This window comes from Phyllobates terribilis, unplaced genomic scaffold (assembly GCF_046119375.1).
Source record: "Phyllobates terribilis strain yellow unplaced genomic scaffold, ASM4611937v1 Scaffold_9__5_contigs__length_417890890, whole genome shotgun sequence".
Lineage (NCBI taxonomy): Eukaryota > Metazoa > Chordata > Amphibia > Anura > Dendrobatidae > Phyllobates > Phyllobates terribilis.
Genome location: NW_027362769.1, coordinates 203334521 through 203354529, shown reverse-complemented (window position 1 = coordinate 203354529; position 20009 = coordinate 203334521). Strand labels below are relative to the sequence as shown.

General features: G+C 44.8%; 1 protein-coding gene across 1 annotated transcript in view; it reads left to right on the top strand.

Moving 5' to 3' along the window:
* Positions 1-19234, top strand: part of OTOA (otoancorin) — a 98123-nt gene extending 78889 nt beyond the window's left edge. Inside the window, exons 23-30 of the mRNA XM_073646145.1 lie at positions 9027-9156; positions 11196-11383; positions 11475-11630; positions 14161-14303; positions 15214-15350; positions 15861-15958; positions 17682-17880; positions 19170-19234. Coding sequence (XP_073502246.1) covers positions 9027-9156; positions 11196-11383; positions 11475-11630; positions 14161-14303; positions 15214-15350; positions 15861-15958; positions 17682-17880; positions 19170-19234 — 1116 coding nt within the window. The remainder of the gene's footprint in view (positions 1-9026; positions 9157-11195; positions 11384-11474; positions 11631-14160; positions 14304-15213; positions 15351-15860; positions 15959-17681; positions 17881-19169) is intronic.
* Positions 19235-20009: the final 775 nt, after the last annotated feature.

The window sequence follows — 20009 nt, the reverse complement described above, 5'->3', positions numbered from 1 at the left end:
CATCGCCTGACAGAAGAGGAGCTGCGATGTGAGGAGGAAGAGCAAGAGGACCCGGACGGGTCTGAAGCTAAGATCCCCAAAGAAAGAGCAGGAGGAAGACGTCGTTAAGTACAGCGGAGCAGGTGCTGTAAATAGTTACCCGACCGGGGTACAAAGAAACTGTTACTGCAAATATAGTCCCCGTTGGGACCAGCTGATGTGAACTGTTCACCCATTTACCCTTAATCCCACTGACCGAGGACTGAGAGCGGTCATTCCTCCCCAATACCTGGCCGAGGACTGAGAGCGGCCATATCCCTGTATATAGTTGCGCGTCCTAAAGCGCCCCTACCGGTTTTATAGGAAAACCAGTTTTTCCAGAGAGACTGTCGCACTTTACCCGGTCACACGTTGCACAGTGACCGGAGGAGGAGCCAGAGGCGACGAGAATGTTTTATATATATATAATGTTTTATATGTTTTATATGTTTTATATGTTTATGCAAAAATTGTATGTTTTGGTGTTTTTATGTCTTACAGCCCGAGGACGTGCTGTGATTTACCAGGGGGGAATGTAGCACCCTGAGGATTCGGCTGCTACAGGGGTATTGCACCTCAACCCAGAGGTGTGATATTCCACTCCCGGGTAAGGATGGAGTGTGGAACTGAGCTCGGTAGGCTGCATGCACTACATACATCCCATTTCCGAGGAACAGGCCGACGGTACTCCCACTTAGAAATGTGCAGGTACGACCGAGTCTGTTCCTGGCTGGAGTGGGAGGGGGGTGGTACATCCCAAGTAGTGTAGGGGCAGATAGGGGGAGCAGCCTGGGTAAAGATAGGAGCTCATTGGGTGCTGGTCACCTGAGCTCACACATAGAGGGTGTATATAAGGTGGGCACCAACTAAGAACAGGGTCAGTTGCAGAGAGAAAGTCAGCGAGCAGAGGAGAAGAGAGACCCAGAGTGAGAGAGGAGAAAGAGAGACCCAGAGGGGGAAACAGAAGAGAGGACTCCAAGAACCCAAATTAAATCCCCGGGTGAAGAGTCGGCATCAGGGTACCGGAACCCAAGCTGGTGGGGGTAAAAACACACCCCAGCCAGAGACCGGAGGCCGTGGGCAGCGTCTGCCACGGCCACCCACCACATCCACCACGAAGGCATACCACGTGGAGGGTCAGGTAACCCAAGGCCAAGGGTCTCCCAACAGAAGGCCCGAGGGAGCTGGACCTGGGTGGATCAATAGTGGGGACGGCCAGAGAAAGGACAGAAGGAGAGCTCAGGGTCACGCTCCGGACTTATTTGGGGGTTGGCTGGATCCAGAACCTGGTGGACGCAGCACGGCTCGGGAGGTCACTCGAAGCTGGAGTGACCGGAACATCAGCAGTGAGTAAACATCCTAAACTGCATAACCCGACTCTGTCTCTGATTGCCGTCTACACTGCATCACCACAACCCCCATCCTCTGCACCTGATCCCCCTGAGGCGATACTCCACCCGTTGGGGGTTATACCATCAAAAGCTGCACCTACACCATCAGCCTCAGCGGACCCTGCTGCAGCGGCGGCCATAGTGACCGCAATACAACGGGTGGCGTAGTCGACATTAAGAACTTATTAACATCTGTAGGACTGCCACATACAACTGAGTTTGACACCCTGGGCACGGACCGGGTCACAGCCACTCGGAAGACTACAACTCCCATCTGATCCGGCTCCGGATATTCCCCCTAAAGAATATGGCCCAGGGGGCGCGTCACTGCCACCACCATGTTTCACTGTTGGGATTGTATTGGGCAGGTGATGAGCAGTGCCTGGTTTTCTCCACACATACCATTTAGAATTATCACCAAAAAGTTCTATCTTCATCTCATCAGACCAGAGAATCTTATTTCTCATTGTCTGAGAGTCCTTCATGTGTTTTGAGCAAATTCTATGCGGGCTTTCACTGAGGACAGGCTTCCGGCGGGCCACTCTGCCATAAAGGCCTGACTGGTGGAGGGCTGCAGTGATCGTTGACATTGTGGAACTTTCTCCGATCTCCTACTGGAGCTCAGCCACAGTGATAATAATAATAATAATAATAATCTTTATTTATATTGCGCCAACATGTTCTGCAGCGCTTTACAATTCAGAGGTTCATATAAAACAGTCATAAGTAACATAGCTAAAGATAATACAATAATTAAAGCAAAAATAATGACGACCCTGCTCGTAAGAGCTTATAATCTACAATGAGGTGGGGGTGACACAAAGTATAGGGGCTTATTTACAATGATGGCCCAGCCATCTTGAGGGGATGAGTGATAGATAAAGGCTGCATGAACTCATCACCAGCCTGTGTCTGTAGAGCTTTTAGGTTTGGTGGAGACTTACAGTACAGACCAAAAGTTTGGACACACCTTCTCATTTAAAGATTTTTCTGTATTTTCATGACTTTGAAAATTGTACATTCACACTGAAGGAATCAAAACTATGAATTAACACATGTGGAATTATATACTTAACAAAAAAGTGTGAAACAACTGAAAATATGTCTTATATTCTAGGTTCTTCAAAGTAGCCACCTTTTGCTTTGATGACTGCTTTGCACACTCTTGGCATTCTCTTGATGAGCTTCAAGAGGTAGTCACCGGAAATGGTCTTCCAACAATCTTGAAGGAGTTCCCAGAGATGCTTAGCACTTGTTAGCCCTTTTGCCTTCACTCTGCGGTCCAGCTCACCCCAAACCATCTCGATTGGGTTCAGGTCTGGTGACTGTGGAGGCCAGGTCATCTGGCGTAGCACCCCATCACTCTCCCTCTTGGTCAAATAGCCCTTACACAGCCTGTAGGTGTGTTTGGGGTCATTGTCCTGTTGAAAAATAAATGATGGTCCAACTAAACACAAACTGGATGGAATAGCATGCCACTGCAAGATGCTGTGGTAGGCATGCTGGTTCAGTATGCTTTCAATTTTGAATAAATCCCCAACAGTGTCACCAGCAAAGCACCCCCACACCATCACACCTCCTCCTCCATGCTTCATGGTGGGAACCAGGCATGTAGAGTCCATCCGTTCACCTTTTCTGCGTCGCACAAAGACACGGTGGTTGGAACCAAAGAACTCAAATTTGGACTCATCAGACCAAAGCACAGATTTCCACTGGTCTAATGTCCATTCGTTGTGTTCTCTAGCCAAAACAAGTCTCTTCTGCTTGTTGCCTGTCCTTAGCAGTGGTTTCCTAGCAGCTATTTTACCATGAAGGCCTGCTGCACAAAGTCTCCTCTTAACAGTTGTTGTAGAGATGTGTCTGCTGCTAGAACTCTGTGTGGCATTGACCTGGTCTCTAATCTGAGCTGCTGTTAATCTGCGATTTCTGAGGCTGGTGACTCGGATAAACTTATCCTCAGAAGCAGAGGTGACTCTTGGTCTTCCTTTCCTGGGGCAGTCCTCATGTGAGCCAGTTTCTTTGTAGCGCTTGATGGTTTTTGCAACTGCACTTGGGGACACATACCCAATTTTTCGGACTGACTGACCTTCATTTCTTAAAGTAATGATGGCCACTCATTTTTCTTTACTTAGCTGCTTTTTTCTTGCCACAATACACATTCTAACAGTCTATTCAGTAGGACTATCAGCTGTGTATCCACCTGACTTCTGCACAACACAACTGATGGTCCCAACACCATTTATAAGGCAAGAAATCCCACTTATTAAACCTGACAGGGCACACCTGTGAAGTGAAAACCATTTCCGGTGACTACCTCTTGAAGCTCATCAAGAGAATGCCAAGAGTGTGCAAAGCAGTCATCAAAGCAAAAGGTGGCTACTTTGAAGAACCTAGAATATAAGACATATTTTCAGTTGTTTCACACTTTTTTGTTAAGTATATAATTCCACATGTGTTAATTCATAGTTTTGATGCCTTCAGTGTGAATGTACAATTTTCAAAGTCATGAAAATACAGAAAAATCTTTAAATGAGAAGGTGTGTCCAAACTTTTGGTCTGTACTGTATGTATGGAGAAATAAGGGATTGGCTATAGGAATATAAAAGGACTTCGATTAGGGAACGTGATAGACCGCCCTAAACAGGTGTGTTTTTAGGGAGCACTTAAAACTGTGTAAGTTGTGGTTCATCCAAATTCCTTGGGGTAGAACATTCCAAAGAATAGGTGCAGCTCGGGAGAAGTCTTGAAGCTGGGAGTGGGAGGTACGGATTAGTGCGGATGTTAGTCGAAAGTCGCTTGCGGAGCATAGAGAACGGGTAGGCCAATAAACAGAAATGAGGGAAGAGATGTAGGGGGGTGCAACACTGTCGAGAGCTTTGTGGGTGAAAACAAGCTATTTAAATTGGATCCTATAATTCATGGGCAGCCAGTGCAATGACGGGCACAGAGCGGAGGAGTCTGAGTAACGGTTAGCCAAATAGATGAGCCTGGCTGCAGCATTAAGGATGGACTGGAGAGGGGAAAGTCGAGTGAGGGGGAGGCCAATTAATAGAGAGTTACAGTAATCAAGGCGCGAGTAGATCAGGGCAACAGTGAGGGTTTTTGTTGTTTCCAAGGTGAGAAAGGGGCAAATTCTAGAGATGTTCTTCAGGTGCAAGTGACAAGAGCGGGCAAGAGATTGTATATGGGAGGTGAAGGAAAGATTGGTGTCAAACAGAACGCCCAGACAACGCGCCTGTTGGCTCGGCATTATTGTGGTGCCACACACAGAGAGAGAGATGTCAGATTTAGGGAGGTGAGTAGACGGCGTGAGCAGGAGTTCAGTTTTGGAAAGGTTGCGTTTCAGATAGAGAGCGGACATGATGTTAGAAACTGCGGCCAGACAGTCACTGGTGTCCTGTAGTACAGTGGGGGTAAGGTCAAGGGATGAGGTGTATAGTTGCGTGTCATCAGCACAAAGATGGTACTGAAAACCAAATTTGCTGATGGTCTGTCCAATTGGGGCCATGTAGAGAGAGAAGACAAGAAGGCCAAGGACTGAACCCTGAGGAACCCCAATAGTGAGAGGAAGGGGGGAAGAAGTGGAGCCAGCAAAACGATACACTGAAAGAGCGGTCAGATAGGTAGGAGGAGAACCAGGAAAGAGCCGACTGAGTGGAGCATAGAGAGTAGGAGGTGGTGGTCAATGGTGTCAAAAGATGCAGAGAGGTTAAGAAGAATGAGCAGAGAGTAGTTACCATTACGTTTTGCTGTCAGAAGGTCATGGTTACTTTGATGAGTGCAGTTTCTGTAGAATGTAGGGAGCGGAAGCCGGACTGTGATGGGTCTAGAAGAGAGTGAGTGGAGAGGTAACTGGTAAGGCATGAGTAGACCAGGCGCTCCAAGAGTTTAGAGATGAAGGGAAGATTGGAGACTGGTCTGTATTTGTTTGTGCTGGAAGGGTCAAGGAAGGTTTTTTTTTTAGTAATGGAGTAATGATGGAGTGTTTGAAGGAGGAGGGGAAGATACCAGAAGAGAGGGAGAGGTTGAAGATTTTAGTTAGGTGAGTAGTGACGACTGAAGAAAGACTGGAGTAGATGTGAGGGGATGGGGTCAGTGGTGCATGTAGTGGGATGAGAAGAAGAGAGGAGCCTGGAGACTTCGTCTTCTGTGACTGGGTCAAATGTGGAGAGTGATCCAGAGGGGATGTGGGGCGGGATTGGAGTCATGGCACTTGGTGGCTAGGAGCTGATTTCCTGATGGATGGTGTCTATTTTCTCTGTGAAGTAGGAGGCCAAGTCCTCAGCACAAATGTCCGTGATGGGGGCCTGGGCTTTAGGACTGAGGAGGGAGTGAAAGGTGTCGAAGAGTTTTTTGGGGTTGTTGGATAGTGAGGAGATCAGGGTGGTGAAGTAGGTCTGTTTGGGTAGGTGAAGGTCAGAGTTATATGTTTTTAACATAAATTTATAGTGGATCAAGTTTTCTAGTGTGCGAGTTTTACTCCATAGGCGTTTGGCACTTCTAGAGCAACGCTGGAGAAATCGGGTTTGCGGTGTGAGCCAGGGCTGTTTTACTCTGTGTTTAGGGGTTCTGAGGGTGAGGGGCGCTTGTTGGTCCAGCGTGCTTCTGAGAGTGTCATTGTAGTGGTTTACAGCTAGATCAGGACAGGACAGAGAGGAGATTGGGGACAGTGATGAGTGAAGGGAGTCTGTAAGTGTATGAGGGTTAATGGCTTGTAGGTTTCTGAATGTGTGATAGGTAGGAGTGTGCTGGGCCGGGCGGGGATTTGTGAGCGTGAAGAAGAGAATGTTATGATCAGAGAGTGGAAGAGGGGAGTTATCTAGGTGGGGGATTGAACAAAGCCGGACAAAGACCAGATCAAGGGTGTTTCCGCCTTTGTGTGTCTCAGATGTTGAAAGCTGTGAGAGGCCAAGAAAAGTGGTTAAAGATAGAAGCTGGGATGCGGATGAGGAGGTGGGGCTGTTTATGGGGATGTTGAAGTCTCCCAGGATAAGGGTTGGTAAATCTGAGGACATGAAGTGCGGCAGCCAGTCAGAAAAATGGTCAAGGAGCTGGGTGGGTGAGCCTGGGGGATGGTATACGGCCGCTACTCTGAGGGAGAGGGGATGGAAGAGCCTGATGATGTGGACTTCAAAAGAAGGGAATGAGAGTGATGTAACTGGGGGGGGGGGGAAGACCTGGAAGGTGCATTGCGGGGACAGGAGTATGCCGACTCCACCACCAAGTCTGTTCGCAGATCTTGGGGAATGGGAAAAATGCAAGCAGCTATGAGAAATAGCGGCAGGGGAGACAGTATCAGAATCCTGGGTCCAGGTTTCAGTGACGGCAAGCAGATTGAGAGAGTTGGTCAGAAAGTAATTGATCAAGTGATCTTGGGGTTCTTCTTTACCTCTCTCACAAAGGCTCTTCTCCCACGATTGCTCAGTTTGGCTGGACGGCCAGGTCTAGGAAGACTTCTGGTGGTTCCAAACTTCATCCATTTAAGGATTATGGAGGCCACTGTGCTCTTAGGAACCTTGAGTAATGCAGAAATTCTTTTGTAACCTTGGCCAGATCTGTGTCTTGCCACAATTCTGTCTCTGAGCTCCTTGGGCAGTTCCTTTGAGCTCATAATTCTCATTTGATCTGACATGCACTGTGAGCTGTGAGGTCTTATATAGACAGGTGTGTGCCTTTCCAAATCAAGTCCTATCAGTTTAATTAAACACAGCTGGACTCCAATGAAGGAGTAGAACCATCTCAAAGAGGATCACAAGGGAATGGACAGCATGTGACTTAAATATGAGTGTCTGGGCAAAGTGTCTGAATACTTATGACCATGTATATTTCAGTTTTCCTTTTTTAATAAATTTGCAAAAATTTCTACATTTCTGTTTTTTTTTTCAGTCAAGATGGGATGCAGAGTATACTTTAATGAGAAAAAAAATGAGCTCTTTAGAATTTACCAAATGGCTGCAATGAAACAAAGTGTGAAAAATTTAAAGGGGTCTGAATACTTTCCGTACCCACTGTAGTGATAATCTGCAGAGAAATAGCATGTTAATTGTGCCAGGCTGGTTTACTGGAGCAGCAGCTACATGGAGAAAATGAAGTTATATTCTCCCTGAAACGCTTCCAGTTCGCTTCCAGTAATCTGGGCAGTGCAGGGGGCTGTAACAGTCACCGCTCACTACATTGTGAGTGCGCTGTGTTCACTCACTGGGACAATGATTGACAGTCTGCTTTACAGAGTTTGTGTCCAGCATTTGTACAGAGCAGGATGTCAAGGTGCAGGGGGAATGATTACTGCGCTTACTATATAGTGACGAGTGATTGTTACTGCCCCCTGGACTACCCCTATAACTGAATGTAAGCGGCTGCAGGGAGAATATAAATTCATTTTCTCCCTGCACCCGCCGCTTTACACAGGATTTAAACGCTATATGCTTGCAGATTACCACTATATCTACAGGTAAATAGCATTTTTGGGGGGTGTCAGGTTCACTTTAATTAGTAGGGAATTCATGTGTTATATGACATGTTTTTTTTTTGCTGTTGCGTTTTTCAAACCTTTAATGAAAAAATTAAAGAAAAAAAACATCAATAAAAATGCCGGTTCAAAAACACATTATTAAAGTTGAGCAAAAAGATTTGCACTGGCCTTGTGTGGGGTCCAGTCCTCTGGGGCAGACAGAACAGTGCGGTCTTCACTACTTCTGCACCCGGTCTCCTGGACTCCTCTAGCATTTATTAGGCCCCACGATGCCATGACATTGCGTGAGACCTTATGACTGTTTGTAAAAATACTTTGTAAATTTGAGCAAATAGTAATAATAAAACATGGAAAAGGTGTGATGCACAGTGTGGGAAAGACTAAGTGCAACATGAAGGGATGAAGGGAAGGAAGCCCAGACACTAGGGAAAGGGGGAGTGGAGACCCCTAAGCAGATCTAATAACACCCTGCCTCCCCTACCATCCCTATATTGGTTCCACACCAATCGCCGAACAGGAAACCTAAGCCCTGTATATTCCTAGAGCTAGGCCCTAGATAGGGAGGGGGGATGAACACTGGTCAGTCCCCACTATAAACTAAAGAAAACAAGGGAGACAAACAAAAGGGGGGAAAACTTAGACCACCCCAGACCAGGGTGTGTCAATCAGAGCAGGAGGGAGGTTGCCGCTGGGTCCAAAAGTCAGAAGGATTAAGAAAGCGTCTGCAATGCCAAACGCAGTGACCGTCTGCAGAAAGATCCAGAGCGACTGTCTGTTACATCTGACTCACCCGTGACAAAAGTGCAATAAAAAACTATAAGTAAAAATGCAGTTAAAAAAAAAATACATGAAAAATTGTGTGTAGGCAGCCATTCACGTGCATGCCGCTCCTTGTGATTCTCGACATCGTTTACTGCACCAATCTTGTTGGTCCATGAAGTAAGCCGTTCACTAACACATTTATGTTTCATTTCTAGATTTAGTGTTTTCTCAGATTCTCAGTGCACTTGACGACAAAATGTTCCAAAATTAACCATGTGAGAAGTTTCAAAATGTCATACTTCGGTCACCAGAATAAAAGCCTCCGTTGCTTTGGTGTTTACGACATTTCATTCGTGTACCCTTCTCTCCTTGCTTGTGTCCAGTTCCAGAATCTGGTATCAGAGATTGTATCGGGAGCAGCCGGCATTGCCCGCAGTGATGAGATGCTATCAGGCTTATTCGATGCCATTCACTTACATGGTGCCAACATATCTGAGCCTGAGCAGACAGCAGGTAAAGCTTATTATCCTGCTTGTTAGTCACATTCTGCAGACGTCATAAAGATGCCATTTCCCCTCTTCTCCCTGGTATTCAAAAGCCTCATTGTTCACCGGCCATCAAACAAATGTCTATTCAGGTATTGAATAGCCTGAACTATCAGGATCTAAAAGAGAAGCATTGTGATGAAGTCTTGTTTTAAAATTTGCCCGAAAGATCAAAATCATCTTTTCTTTCCACCTAAACAAAAATTGTGCATTTTTTTATCTTTTTTTTAGCATTTCTTTTAGTTCACATCTAATTAATGTGCAACAGCAGATAAAATTCAGATTACATTTCTGAGGGGTAACAACAAAAGTTTAAGGGTTATTCTCATGATCCTATCTTCAGGAGCACACAGCTCCCCTGCCTCTCACGTTCCTGTTTACTGGGGAGCAGTAGGCTCCTGATTACAGATTAGCGAACTCGAACTTAAAAGTTCGGCGTTCATACTGGACAGTACGTGTCCGGTGGTAAACGCTGAACACGGACTTCTTCCGGAATGTTCGGAGTTCTGGGGCAAGTCTGAGAGGAGAGTGAGAGAGAGAGAATTTCCAACTCAAAAGTTCGGGTTCCCATTGTTTTCAATTGGGTTTGGGTTCTGGTTCAAGTTCAGGTTCAAGTTCTTTGGAATAAAGTTTGTTTTGGGTAACAGAACCCAAACTTCCATGGGTCCGCTCATCTCTACTCCTGATGATTCACAGTTTGGACTACTGTCTTGGCTGAGACACTGGCCCCACTGTACGTTCGTCCAATTTTGCCTCTTCAGCATTGAAGGAGCCTGCGGAGATTGAAGTGGGCTGCATTCAGCGAGCCTGCCAGCTTTAGAGTAGCATTTACAAGCTCTATAGCAAACAGCTTGTAAGCGCTGTGCACATTGCCTAGTAAACCATCCACTTCTGCAGCAGTGGACAGTAACAAAGCAGCAAGCAATGCACAATATGATTGTTCATGAGAAAGGAGAGGATTTTTAATAAGAGGTAAATTATGAAGTTGTTTGTGTTTACAAGCAGTTTGCAATTTTGCCCATTTACGATGATGAGAAAACCTCTTTTCCAGTTGGATAATCTGGTAAGTATTACAGTATCAGCATTGTAAAATAGATCTTTAATGGGCTGTCCACCATTGCCATGTTCTGCCATTTGAACTAACGCTTGAAAATTGACCGGCAACTTAAAGAGTAAAATCTGCTGCGGCAAATCTGCACTATTTTCCGCAATAAAATCCACAGCAGTAAAAAGGAAAGAAGCGACCTGTGAGCACATATTCTACAACATGATTACACCTGGATGTGGCGTATAACACGCTGTGAACTGCATTATGGAATATGTAAAGGTTCTCTTCTTTCAGAACATTTTACATTGTGTCATCAGTATGTAATGGTGTAAGATGAAGCTTGTGGACCCCAATGCAACATACACAACAGGGACCTTAAATATCACTGTCTTTAATAGCATCGGTCTTCTCATATGGGCAGAAGAGATCATTAGGCCCCCTTATGCTAAAGGGCACAAGTGCAACTTCATTCCAATATTGTATGGTGCGCAATATTGCACCAACTATGTTCCTCCCTACAATACCCAGTAGAAGTAGAAGTGGGCATTATCAGAAGAAAGCCCCCATACAGAAGGATAGGTGGTGATTGTCATAAAGTGACAAGGGGAGGTGGCTATATGCCGTTCCTTTCAATACCCAACATATAGCCACCTCCTCCCAAACCCCTTCCATGTTGTAATAAGTAGCAGCTATGTATCTGAAGAAGTGGATGGGATGTCCACGAAACGCGTAGTCTTTTATAGCTTTTACAGTCTCCAATAAATGCTGGGAACATTATCCATCTCTGACATATATATATTTTTTCATGGAGGAGCGCGGTTATTAATGGCACCTTTATCATCTGTATACTAGCCTATTCTATTGCTCACCATCATGTAGCCAGGTCATATTCAGTATGTGATGTGTCGGTGACTACCTAACCACTCATGAGATGTCGTATGTTCATGTGTCACGTACAGAGTGTAAAGGCACTAGAGCGCCATCTTCTGCCACAGTGATGGTATTGGGTGAAGCCAATGCTTTCTGGACGTCCGAGGAGCTGCAGTGTATGACTTCAGACACCTTCTCCAAATGTGTTCACATTCTTGGGGCTGTAGGAAGTTTCAATCAATCCCAGCTTTTCGTTTTGAAGGAAAGGGCAAAAATGGTACAGTAATGACGCTTGTTGCGCTACATCGCGCTCAGGATGAACTTTTTGTTATCTGACATTTTGAAAATGTTCCATTCTTACTTCGAAGGTTTGGGGGCCATTGTCAGAATGGAAAAGTTATCACATCACAGCATTGGGACGTATAGCCACCAGCCTGAGTGTCGGTGAGATCAATGAACTATACATACCTTCTGCAGATATGGTGTCTGCACTGACCCAGCAGACTGAATGGACCGCTATACAGGTGAGGGTTATAGAGGGGTTTTTGCTGATGCAAGTGAGGGTTACATGGAGAGTTTGAGCTAATTTATGACTGTGGGTAAAAATAAATAATTTAATTTGGACTGTAATTATTAAAGAGTACACATATACATAGTCTGAAAGTTATTAAACTTTTCGAAGTTTTTACAACTTTTCTTACTCAGAGTTCTAGTTTTAATAGTAGCACTCAAATTATATAATATTTTCCATTATAGTTGCAAAAAAGATTTGCAGGACCCTGGACCATCTGGCACGTTGGTGGTCCATGACTGCTGGATCAGACCTCCTCCTGCATGCCTTGTGCTGCAGGTAGTAGGAGGCTCTCAGGACTCTGCTCCAGTAGCCACGGGCTATGGAAGTGGTTGCTGGACCTGAGTCCTGTGATCCTTTTTTCTCAACTCCCATCACCATTCATTGCTTATAAGGTGTAACGGGTCTGGGAGGCGGAACCTCTGAGCTACTATACAAGGGGGCGACCCTTGTAAGGGAGCGGGTGGCAGTCTCTGGATGAACGGACAGGGAGATACGGCAAGTGATCAGGGCAGTCTCTGGGTAAAGGGTAGGTACGACCTGTGATGGCAGAGCCTCCGGGTAGGCTAGCAGGCAGATGGTAGATGTGTGCTCCCAGGTGAGCAAGCGAGAGTCTCTGGAATAGCAGGTGGTCACGGCACGTGACGGCGGAACCTCCGGGCTGGCAAGCAGGCAGGTAACGGAGAAGCGCTCCCAGGTGAGCGGGCAAGAGTCTGGAATAGCTGGTGGTCACAGCACGTGACGGCGGAGCCTCCAGGTAGGCAAGCAGGCAGGTAACGGAGAAGCGCTCCCAGGTGAGCGGGCAAGAGTCTGGAATAGCTGGTGGTCACAGCACGTGACAACGGAGCCTCCGGGCTGGCAAGCAGGCAGGTAACGGAGAAGCGCTCCCAGGTGAGCGGGCAAGCTGGTCCATAGACAGACTGACCGGAGTAGTAAGGCAGACCGTCGGACCTCAGGAAAGCAGGCAGGTAGCTGATGTGCGCTCCCAGGTGAGCGGGCAGGCTGGTCCTTTAGACAGACTGACAGGAGTAGTAAGGCAGACCGTCGGACCTCAGACTGGCAGACAGGTAACAAGTATTCTGGCAGGAAACTGGCAGGAAACTGGCAGGAAACTGGCAGGAAACTGGCAGGAAACTGGCAGCGGGAAACTGGCAGGAAACTGGCAGCGGGACCTGAGGGCTGAAGCACAGGTGAGACACAGGTGCAAACAACATTGCTCGGGCACCTCCATTTTGGAGGAGGTGCCTTATATATGATGAAGTCCTCCGGCCATTGGCCGGGGACTCCTTAGGACGGCGCGCGCGGCCCCTTTGAGAGGAGGGGAGCGCGCGCGCGCGCGCCCTAAGCACAGGGGCCGGGAAGGAGCGCGCGCTGAGAGCAGAGCGGGAGGAGGACGCCGGGAAGGAGCGCGCGCTGACAGCAGAGCGGGGAGAGGACGCCGGGCACGGAGCAGAGCGGTGAGGGGAGCAGCGTCCCTGCCTAGCAGAGGGCAGGGACGCCAGCGCTACATAAGGTCATGCAGTATAGGAATCTTAATTATTTACTTCAAGTGGATAAAAGTCTGTAATGGACACACAGCTCGTTATAAGATATGGACCCCATTCTTTCCCCCTTAACAAATGCCACAAACACCATTATTTCTTGGGCAAAAAATGTTGTATATGGTTCGCTTCATAACTTTTATTATGACAATGCAGACATAATATCGGGAAGCCTGACATGACGCCACCACTTGGTTAGCTGGGTCACACATGGCTCTGGCTGATAGTCCTGCAGGCCATCTCGAGGGTGAACCACACAGCCGTGCCCTCCCAGCTGACTAAGAATACTGCAAGCCCTTTACCACTACTCTGATCCTTGGGGAAACATCGTGACTTTCTGCCCTACATGAAAAAAAACAATTTGAAGGTCACACTTCATAAAATCCTATTCTCCAAAGCGGGTGGGAAAAACAAAAAGTCTTCTCCTGATCCATTCACCTGCCCTTTTACACACCTCTATCTTCGCACCTATTGAGCACTTTTCTCTGCACTCTTCCTGTCGAAACTCCTGCTCCCCTACCCAAGTCCACTGTCCTTTCTCCTGCTCCATCTTTAGGCCCTGTTCACACTTCATTTATACAGTGCATCAACCTTTCATCCATCTTCTAGGTCCAGACCAATAATTTTTTGTTCTCTTCTTTTGCATTGTAGATCAGTGTTTCCCAAACTTCAGTCCTCACTGGCTCCAACTGATCAGGATTTCCTTAGTATTACACAGGTGGTGGACTTATTATAAAGGCAGCAGGTACTCTCAGGTTCTCTCACCTGAACAATACTGAGGAAATCGTAAAAACATGATCTTGTGGTGCCGTGCGGACTGGAGCTTGGGAATGACTGTAGTAGAGGAACTGTTCTAGATGTCTAACTATAAAAAAAAAAACTCAAAATGTATCACCATAATCATGGATCTTCGTTTTTTTTTTTCCTCTACATACTTCACAGGCAAAGTCCATACTTTATGGTTTTCTAAATGATTCTGGAAAATCAATAAATGATTTGAAGAGCTTTGAGCTAGCTGGGTTGGGATCCAGTCTATGCGCCGCTGACCCCGAGCAGATAGATCAGATCCACACATTGGAGTTTCGGTAGGTGTTCCTGAAATGCTGTGCAGGCCTGGAGAACTTCTATACGTTTCACCAAATGTACAGAAGAGAATTAAGTCTTGAAGGCAAAGAGTTCACATTGCATTAGAGATGAGTGAACCCGAACTTAAAAGTTCTGGGTTCGTACCGGACACTGAGGTGCAAAACTTCCAACATGGATTTCTCCCTGAAATCCGCTTTAATGTTTGGAGTTCTGGGGAAGTCCGGTAGAGAGAGAATTTTCCAGTTCCAAAGTTGTTTTCAATGGGTTCGGGTTCTGGTTCACTTTCTTGGTACCCGAACCGAACTTTGGTCTAAAGTTCTGGTCGGGTACCAGAAACCGAACTTCCAGGAGTCCGCTCAGTCCTATCCAGGAGGAGAAAGAAGCAGATTTCTCTGCTAAGATATATTACAAAGTTTCTTATTTTCATGTGTTCGATTGATTTTGAAAAAATAAATAGCAATTACTCTTTAAATCTCCAAGACCTAATGCAAAATCTATAACAGGGTCTGAGGGGCTCCAGCTTACCGGGTGCCATTTATAATGCTAGTGTCTTCTTATGTGGCAGAGGGGCATTTGGGGCTTCTCGGACACCCGAGATCAGTTCTTCGCCCCTGCCGTAATATTTCATTGGCATGTATAGAATTCTAAGACAACCTTTTTCTTCTCATTTTATTCTTTGAACCATATCATTTTACTATTAACTGCCCATGCTGAAACATGAGTGTAGAATTACATGGTTGACATTAAGATGAATGTGAGAACTGATCTGAGCGGCTGTCAGATCTGGGGGGCCACTGGGTGGAGGACCACCCTAAATGCTCTACAATGACATATGGACCTATGAACTAAGCCCTATATTAAATTTGTTGTAGACTTCTGGATGATCTTTTTCTTTTCTTTTTTATTTAGCTCAATTATTTCAAGAATTGGTTCTTTCCCGTGCAGCCACCAAATCCTGCAAGCATTGAAGAGTAAGACCGAGAAGATTTATGGGAAAACAGAAAAGTGGAGCCATTATGTACTGAATGACATTGGCTACATAGCAGGTAATCCAATGTTAATTTTGGGGCAATTTGTACAGTGAAATTCCGTTAATCCAGTAAACAATAACCCAGAAAATCTGCAGATGTGACCAGCAGCAAACTGCAGAATAATCTACAATTTCCAGAACCGGAAGGGTTTGTCCACATTCTCTGCTCATTCAACTTTGATGTGATCAAAAATCAGCACAGAGGAGTTCTGAAAAATACGTCTAAGAACTAAAATTCAACATCAGAACAAGCTCACTGACTGATTCTCAGTTATCTCATTCTGCAGCCAGCAATAATCAGTGCCATACAGAAGCTATAGAAGGCAAAAGGTGCAACATTTTTAACGAAACACACTTGCAAAGATGAATTTTAGCCCCAGTAAAAAATAAATACATTGATGTGTTATAGTTAATTCTTAATGCGTAATATACTATACATACTAGATGATTGACTGTGTTACTATACAGGATCTCTAATTTGAAGATGTACTGACCAATGTCCTTGTTCTGTAATTTCTTTTTTTAGCTGGTATAAGTAAGGACGATTTCAAGACGCTCGATTCCAAACTTATGCCCTATATTCAGCCTTTCGCCATTAAACTTATACCTGAGGAGATATTTAAGGTAATTATATATACACATTTTCTAATGTGTACAGTATATGGCCAAAAGGATGTGGGCGACCCTCCTAATTATTGACTTCAGATGTTTAAGCTTTTCATCTAGATCCGCTGCTATCACTTGCATAAATGAAAGGGGTTTTCCTTTTTCAGAAATTATCTGTCTTCCCGCTGCAGTTTATTTTTAAAAACAAACAATCTGTTCGTTACTCACCCTCCCCTGGTCCAACGCTGAGTCTCTGCCTCTGCTCCTAGTATCTGTTTGTCTGTTATTGTCTTTACTACACTGCAGGCAATCACTGAGCTCAGTGCCGTCAACTCAAGCTCAGTGATTTCCTGCAGCGCTGTTGATGTGACATCAGCACTGCAGACAATAACAACATCAGGAGCAGTGGTAGAGACTCAGTGCTGGATCCGGGGAGGGTGAGTAAAGCACAGTTTCGTTTTTTTTCTTTTTTAAACAAACTGCAGCTGGCTCAGAGGAGTTTTCTGAAACCCTTTAACCACACAGCCATGCAAATTACAGACATTTCCAGTTTTGAGTCACCAAAAAGCTCAGTGACCCTGATTCTTCATTGCCTTTGAGTCTGTTTTTTGTCTAATTTTCTGTGTTTTGCTCCTTTTTTTGTTAGCACCCAATTCATTATTCTATGTGCACACCTGTTTTGAACCATATTTTATATGTACACATTTTTTTTTTTTTTTTTTGTGGTCGGAGCTTAGTGATCCCAGATGTTTTTGGCTGATTTTTCATGTATGACTTAGAAAGTCACAACATTTAGCGCCATACCACTCCAGTGCCCCCCTGGAATGATTTTCTGCCTGTCCCAAATTTTGTGCTATTTTGAAAAAGTTGCACATTTTTCCTAAAAAAATAATAGCAAAAATCATTAATGACAGTAAAAAAAAGTCAATTTTTTACTTTAAGCAAAATTCATAAACCCGTGTGCGCCATTTTGATGAATTTGACTCTATAAACGTCAGCGAATACCACAAGACGTAAAAGAAAAATGACGTAAAAATAAAAAAGAAAATGATGACTCCAGGTCAGTGACTTTAAACTTGGCACTGTCAATCTTTATGAACTTACTTACCACAAGTGAATTTTATACATTTTCTGATCTGATTGATTTTTTTCCCGCTCAACTGTGCAAGTACTATTATATACAAGGAGAAGCATCTAGGAGAGACATTAACACCATGTGCAATGCCAAGAATAAAAGCTGTTGTAACCATAGAAGTGGCCCGACTCCATATTAACACACCTACACATTTATATTTAAGGAAATTACTGTGCGTATAACTTGGATTATTGATTAAATTTTTTTTAAAGGGGTTATCCAGGACTATTTTTGTTTACTATGGGCCTAAAAACTATGAGCCTTTGTACCCGGCGCCGGCACAGAGTGGTCACTGACCGCTCCTGGGGGCAATTCAGTTACTCAACGTCTACAGAACAGCTCTTCCTCTTCCGGGCTGCTCTGTTGACGTCATGCTGATTGACAACTGGCTCCCCGCAGTTAGGCAGTGGGGAGCCAGCAATCATGCCTCTACAAAAGAGCAGAAGAGAAGCCACTGATGTCAGCGGAAGCTGCTGAATCACCTGCAGGAGCGGTCTGTTAACGCTCGGCAGAGATCGGCGTTGGGCACAACAAGCAGGTAGGTAGCAACTACTAGTAAAAAAGAAATAGTCCTGGACAACCCCTTTAATAATTTGCTTTCCTAAGGAGCTGTCACCTGAGCAAATCACAAACCTTGGACCTGAAAACGGAGCAATGGTTACAGAATTGCAGCGCGCACTGCTGAACAGCGTACAGCTGCACAGCCTCAGACAGGCACTAGAGGGCAGAAGAGCCAGCGGCTACACGTCAATACCAGTGACAACGCTCACTACGACCACCGCCACCACTCCCCCAGTATCCATGAGTAAGTGGTCAGTTACTACATGTATCTTATAGGTTTACATGTAGGTCTAGATGGTGATAGGTAATCAGGAGTTAGCTGTGGAGATCCTGTCATTGATTTATTGGTAGATCTAGAAGAGCAAGTCCCAGGGGTATCTACACACTCCTATGTGCCCTTGCATGCAAAAAAAGTAATTAAAGTGCTTTATACAGTCTATTTTTATTAAAAGGCTTCCCCGAAAGTAAGCTGATCCCATTGTGCCTCAATGATGGGACTTAAGGGTACTGCAGTCATCTGGCGGGATCTGTCAGAAAGTGTTCAGCTCCCCTATAGCACCCCCACAGGGTAAATTAAGCATAAAACATTGAAATCATATCTAATCTCCATGTAATGTACGGACATGCCAGGTTCTCCAGAGCAAGAGATGCTTTTTGTAAAGCCTCTGGAGTAAGACTTAATTCACACATAGTATTTTATCAGTATTTTTTTGCCAAAACCAGAAGTGTCTCCAAAATACAGAACTGGTGTCAATCTTTCAATGATAGTTTTTCTATGTAAGTTCCTCTCCTGGTTTTGTCCTAAAAGGTTCTCCACTTTGGCCTTTTAGAAGGTAATTTTGAAGCTGATCACAAGATATTCAAACCTAGTAAAGAAACCTAGCAGTAAATGTTCTACCTACCTGCAGCGCCTCCACAGGGGAAGCTAAGCATTACACAATCAATAGGCTTTATCTGTAATGCAGGGCAGGGCAGGTCCTCCACAATGATAGATACGCTTTGTAGCCACTCTATTATATCCCCTTAAATGAGACAATAAAATGTGATATTCCAAGTTCTATTTTATTTCAATTTTCATAGTCTTAGGCCGTGTTCACACTTAGTATAAATTCAGTGTTTTTTTTTCTGCTGCTTTCTTCCAAGATTATTGCATTTTTGCTGCCTTTTCCCTTTCATTCGATGCATTTGGAGCAGCGTTTTTTTTTATAATGTTGAAAATCTTTGATTCTTCACTTTAAAACGCAACTGCATTTTTTTTTCAGTCTCCCTATTAAGTCTATAAAGAAAAAACACACTAAAAACGTACAGTCCAACAGCGTCCCTTTAATCGCACAGCGGGCAGGCGCTTTCATGAAATGACATCCAGTCTGCTTGGACAGTTAGATTTGCAGTATATACGTTAAGTGTGAACACAGCCTTATCTCTAATAGTAAATGCTACAATCATCCAAGACAAAGCACATGTGGTGCAATGTAAAAATGCCCCATTTCTCACCATGGGACTCCTCATCACCATATTTTTCCTCTCTTTCAGGCATCACAATCACCGCTGACTTCTGCATTGTGTTTGCTTTCATTTGCCAATTGCTGTATCCGTGACTTGGAGCCATTGATCTGTTCTTGTGCGCTCCTTGCATTGCACAATCTTCCTCACCTTCTATTGGGATTGTGCCTTTACTAACCCATATTGGGTGTCACTACATTTCCCCAAATTTACCAATTAACCAGCTTAATTTTTATACATTATTGTGATGCAAACATATCTGTGAACAAAATAAACTTTTTTTTTAATGTGGCTCAGTATCTGTGTTACTTGTAAATCATATAGAAAACCATGAACAATGTCAGATGAGGGTCCTACCATGTAGACATCAGACACATCCGTACTCCGGTGGTGTCACTTGAAGCTCAAGATCTCCAACAAAATCGGATCTGCTCCAATCAGTGCAGCTTAACCACTTAAATGCTACTGTCAATCAATGAGCCCTGCAGACAATCAACGATCGCTAATGGGCTGGAGCTCTCACACTTCCTCCGGAAGGCTGAGGGAAGTGTGAGCAAAGCAGCCCACTAGTGACTGATGATGGGCTGCAGGGTTTGTGTAGCATAATAATGTCACGCGAGCCCTGGGAGACCCAGCACTGACATCACTTGATCGGTAGATAAGAAGCTGTTACTTTTATTTTACACTGTGGCATAAAGTATTTAAGAAAGAGTTGTCCTAGCAGTGGACAACCCCTTTAATGGGCTGCTCTGTTTTTTGGGGAAGCCCAGTATGCTTATATTTAGAGGTTCATTACTGAACCCTTAGGAGTCTCTATGGGAATTGCAGAGTTAGACTAAACCCAAGTAAACAAAATTCAGTATTACATCA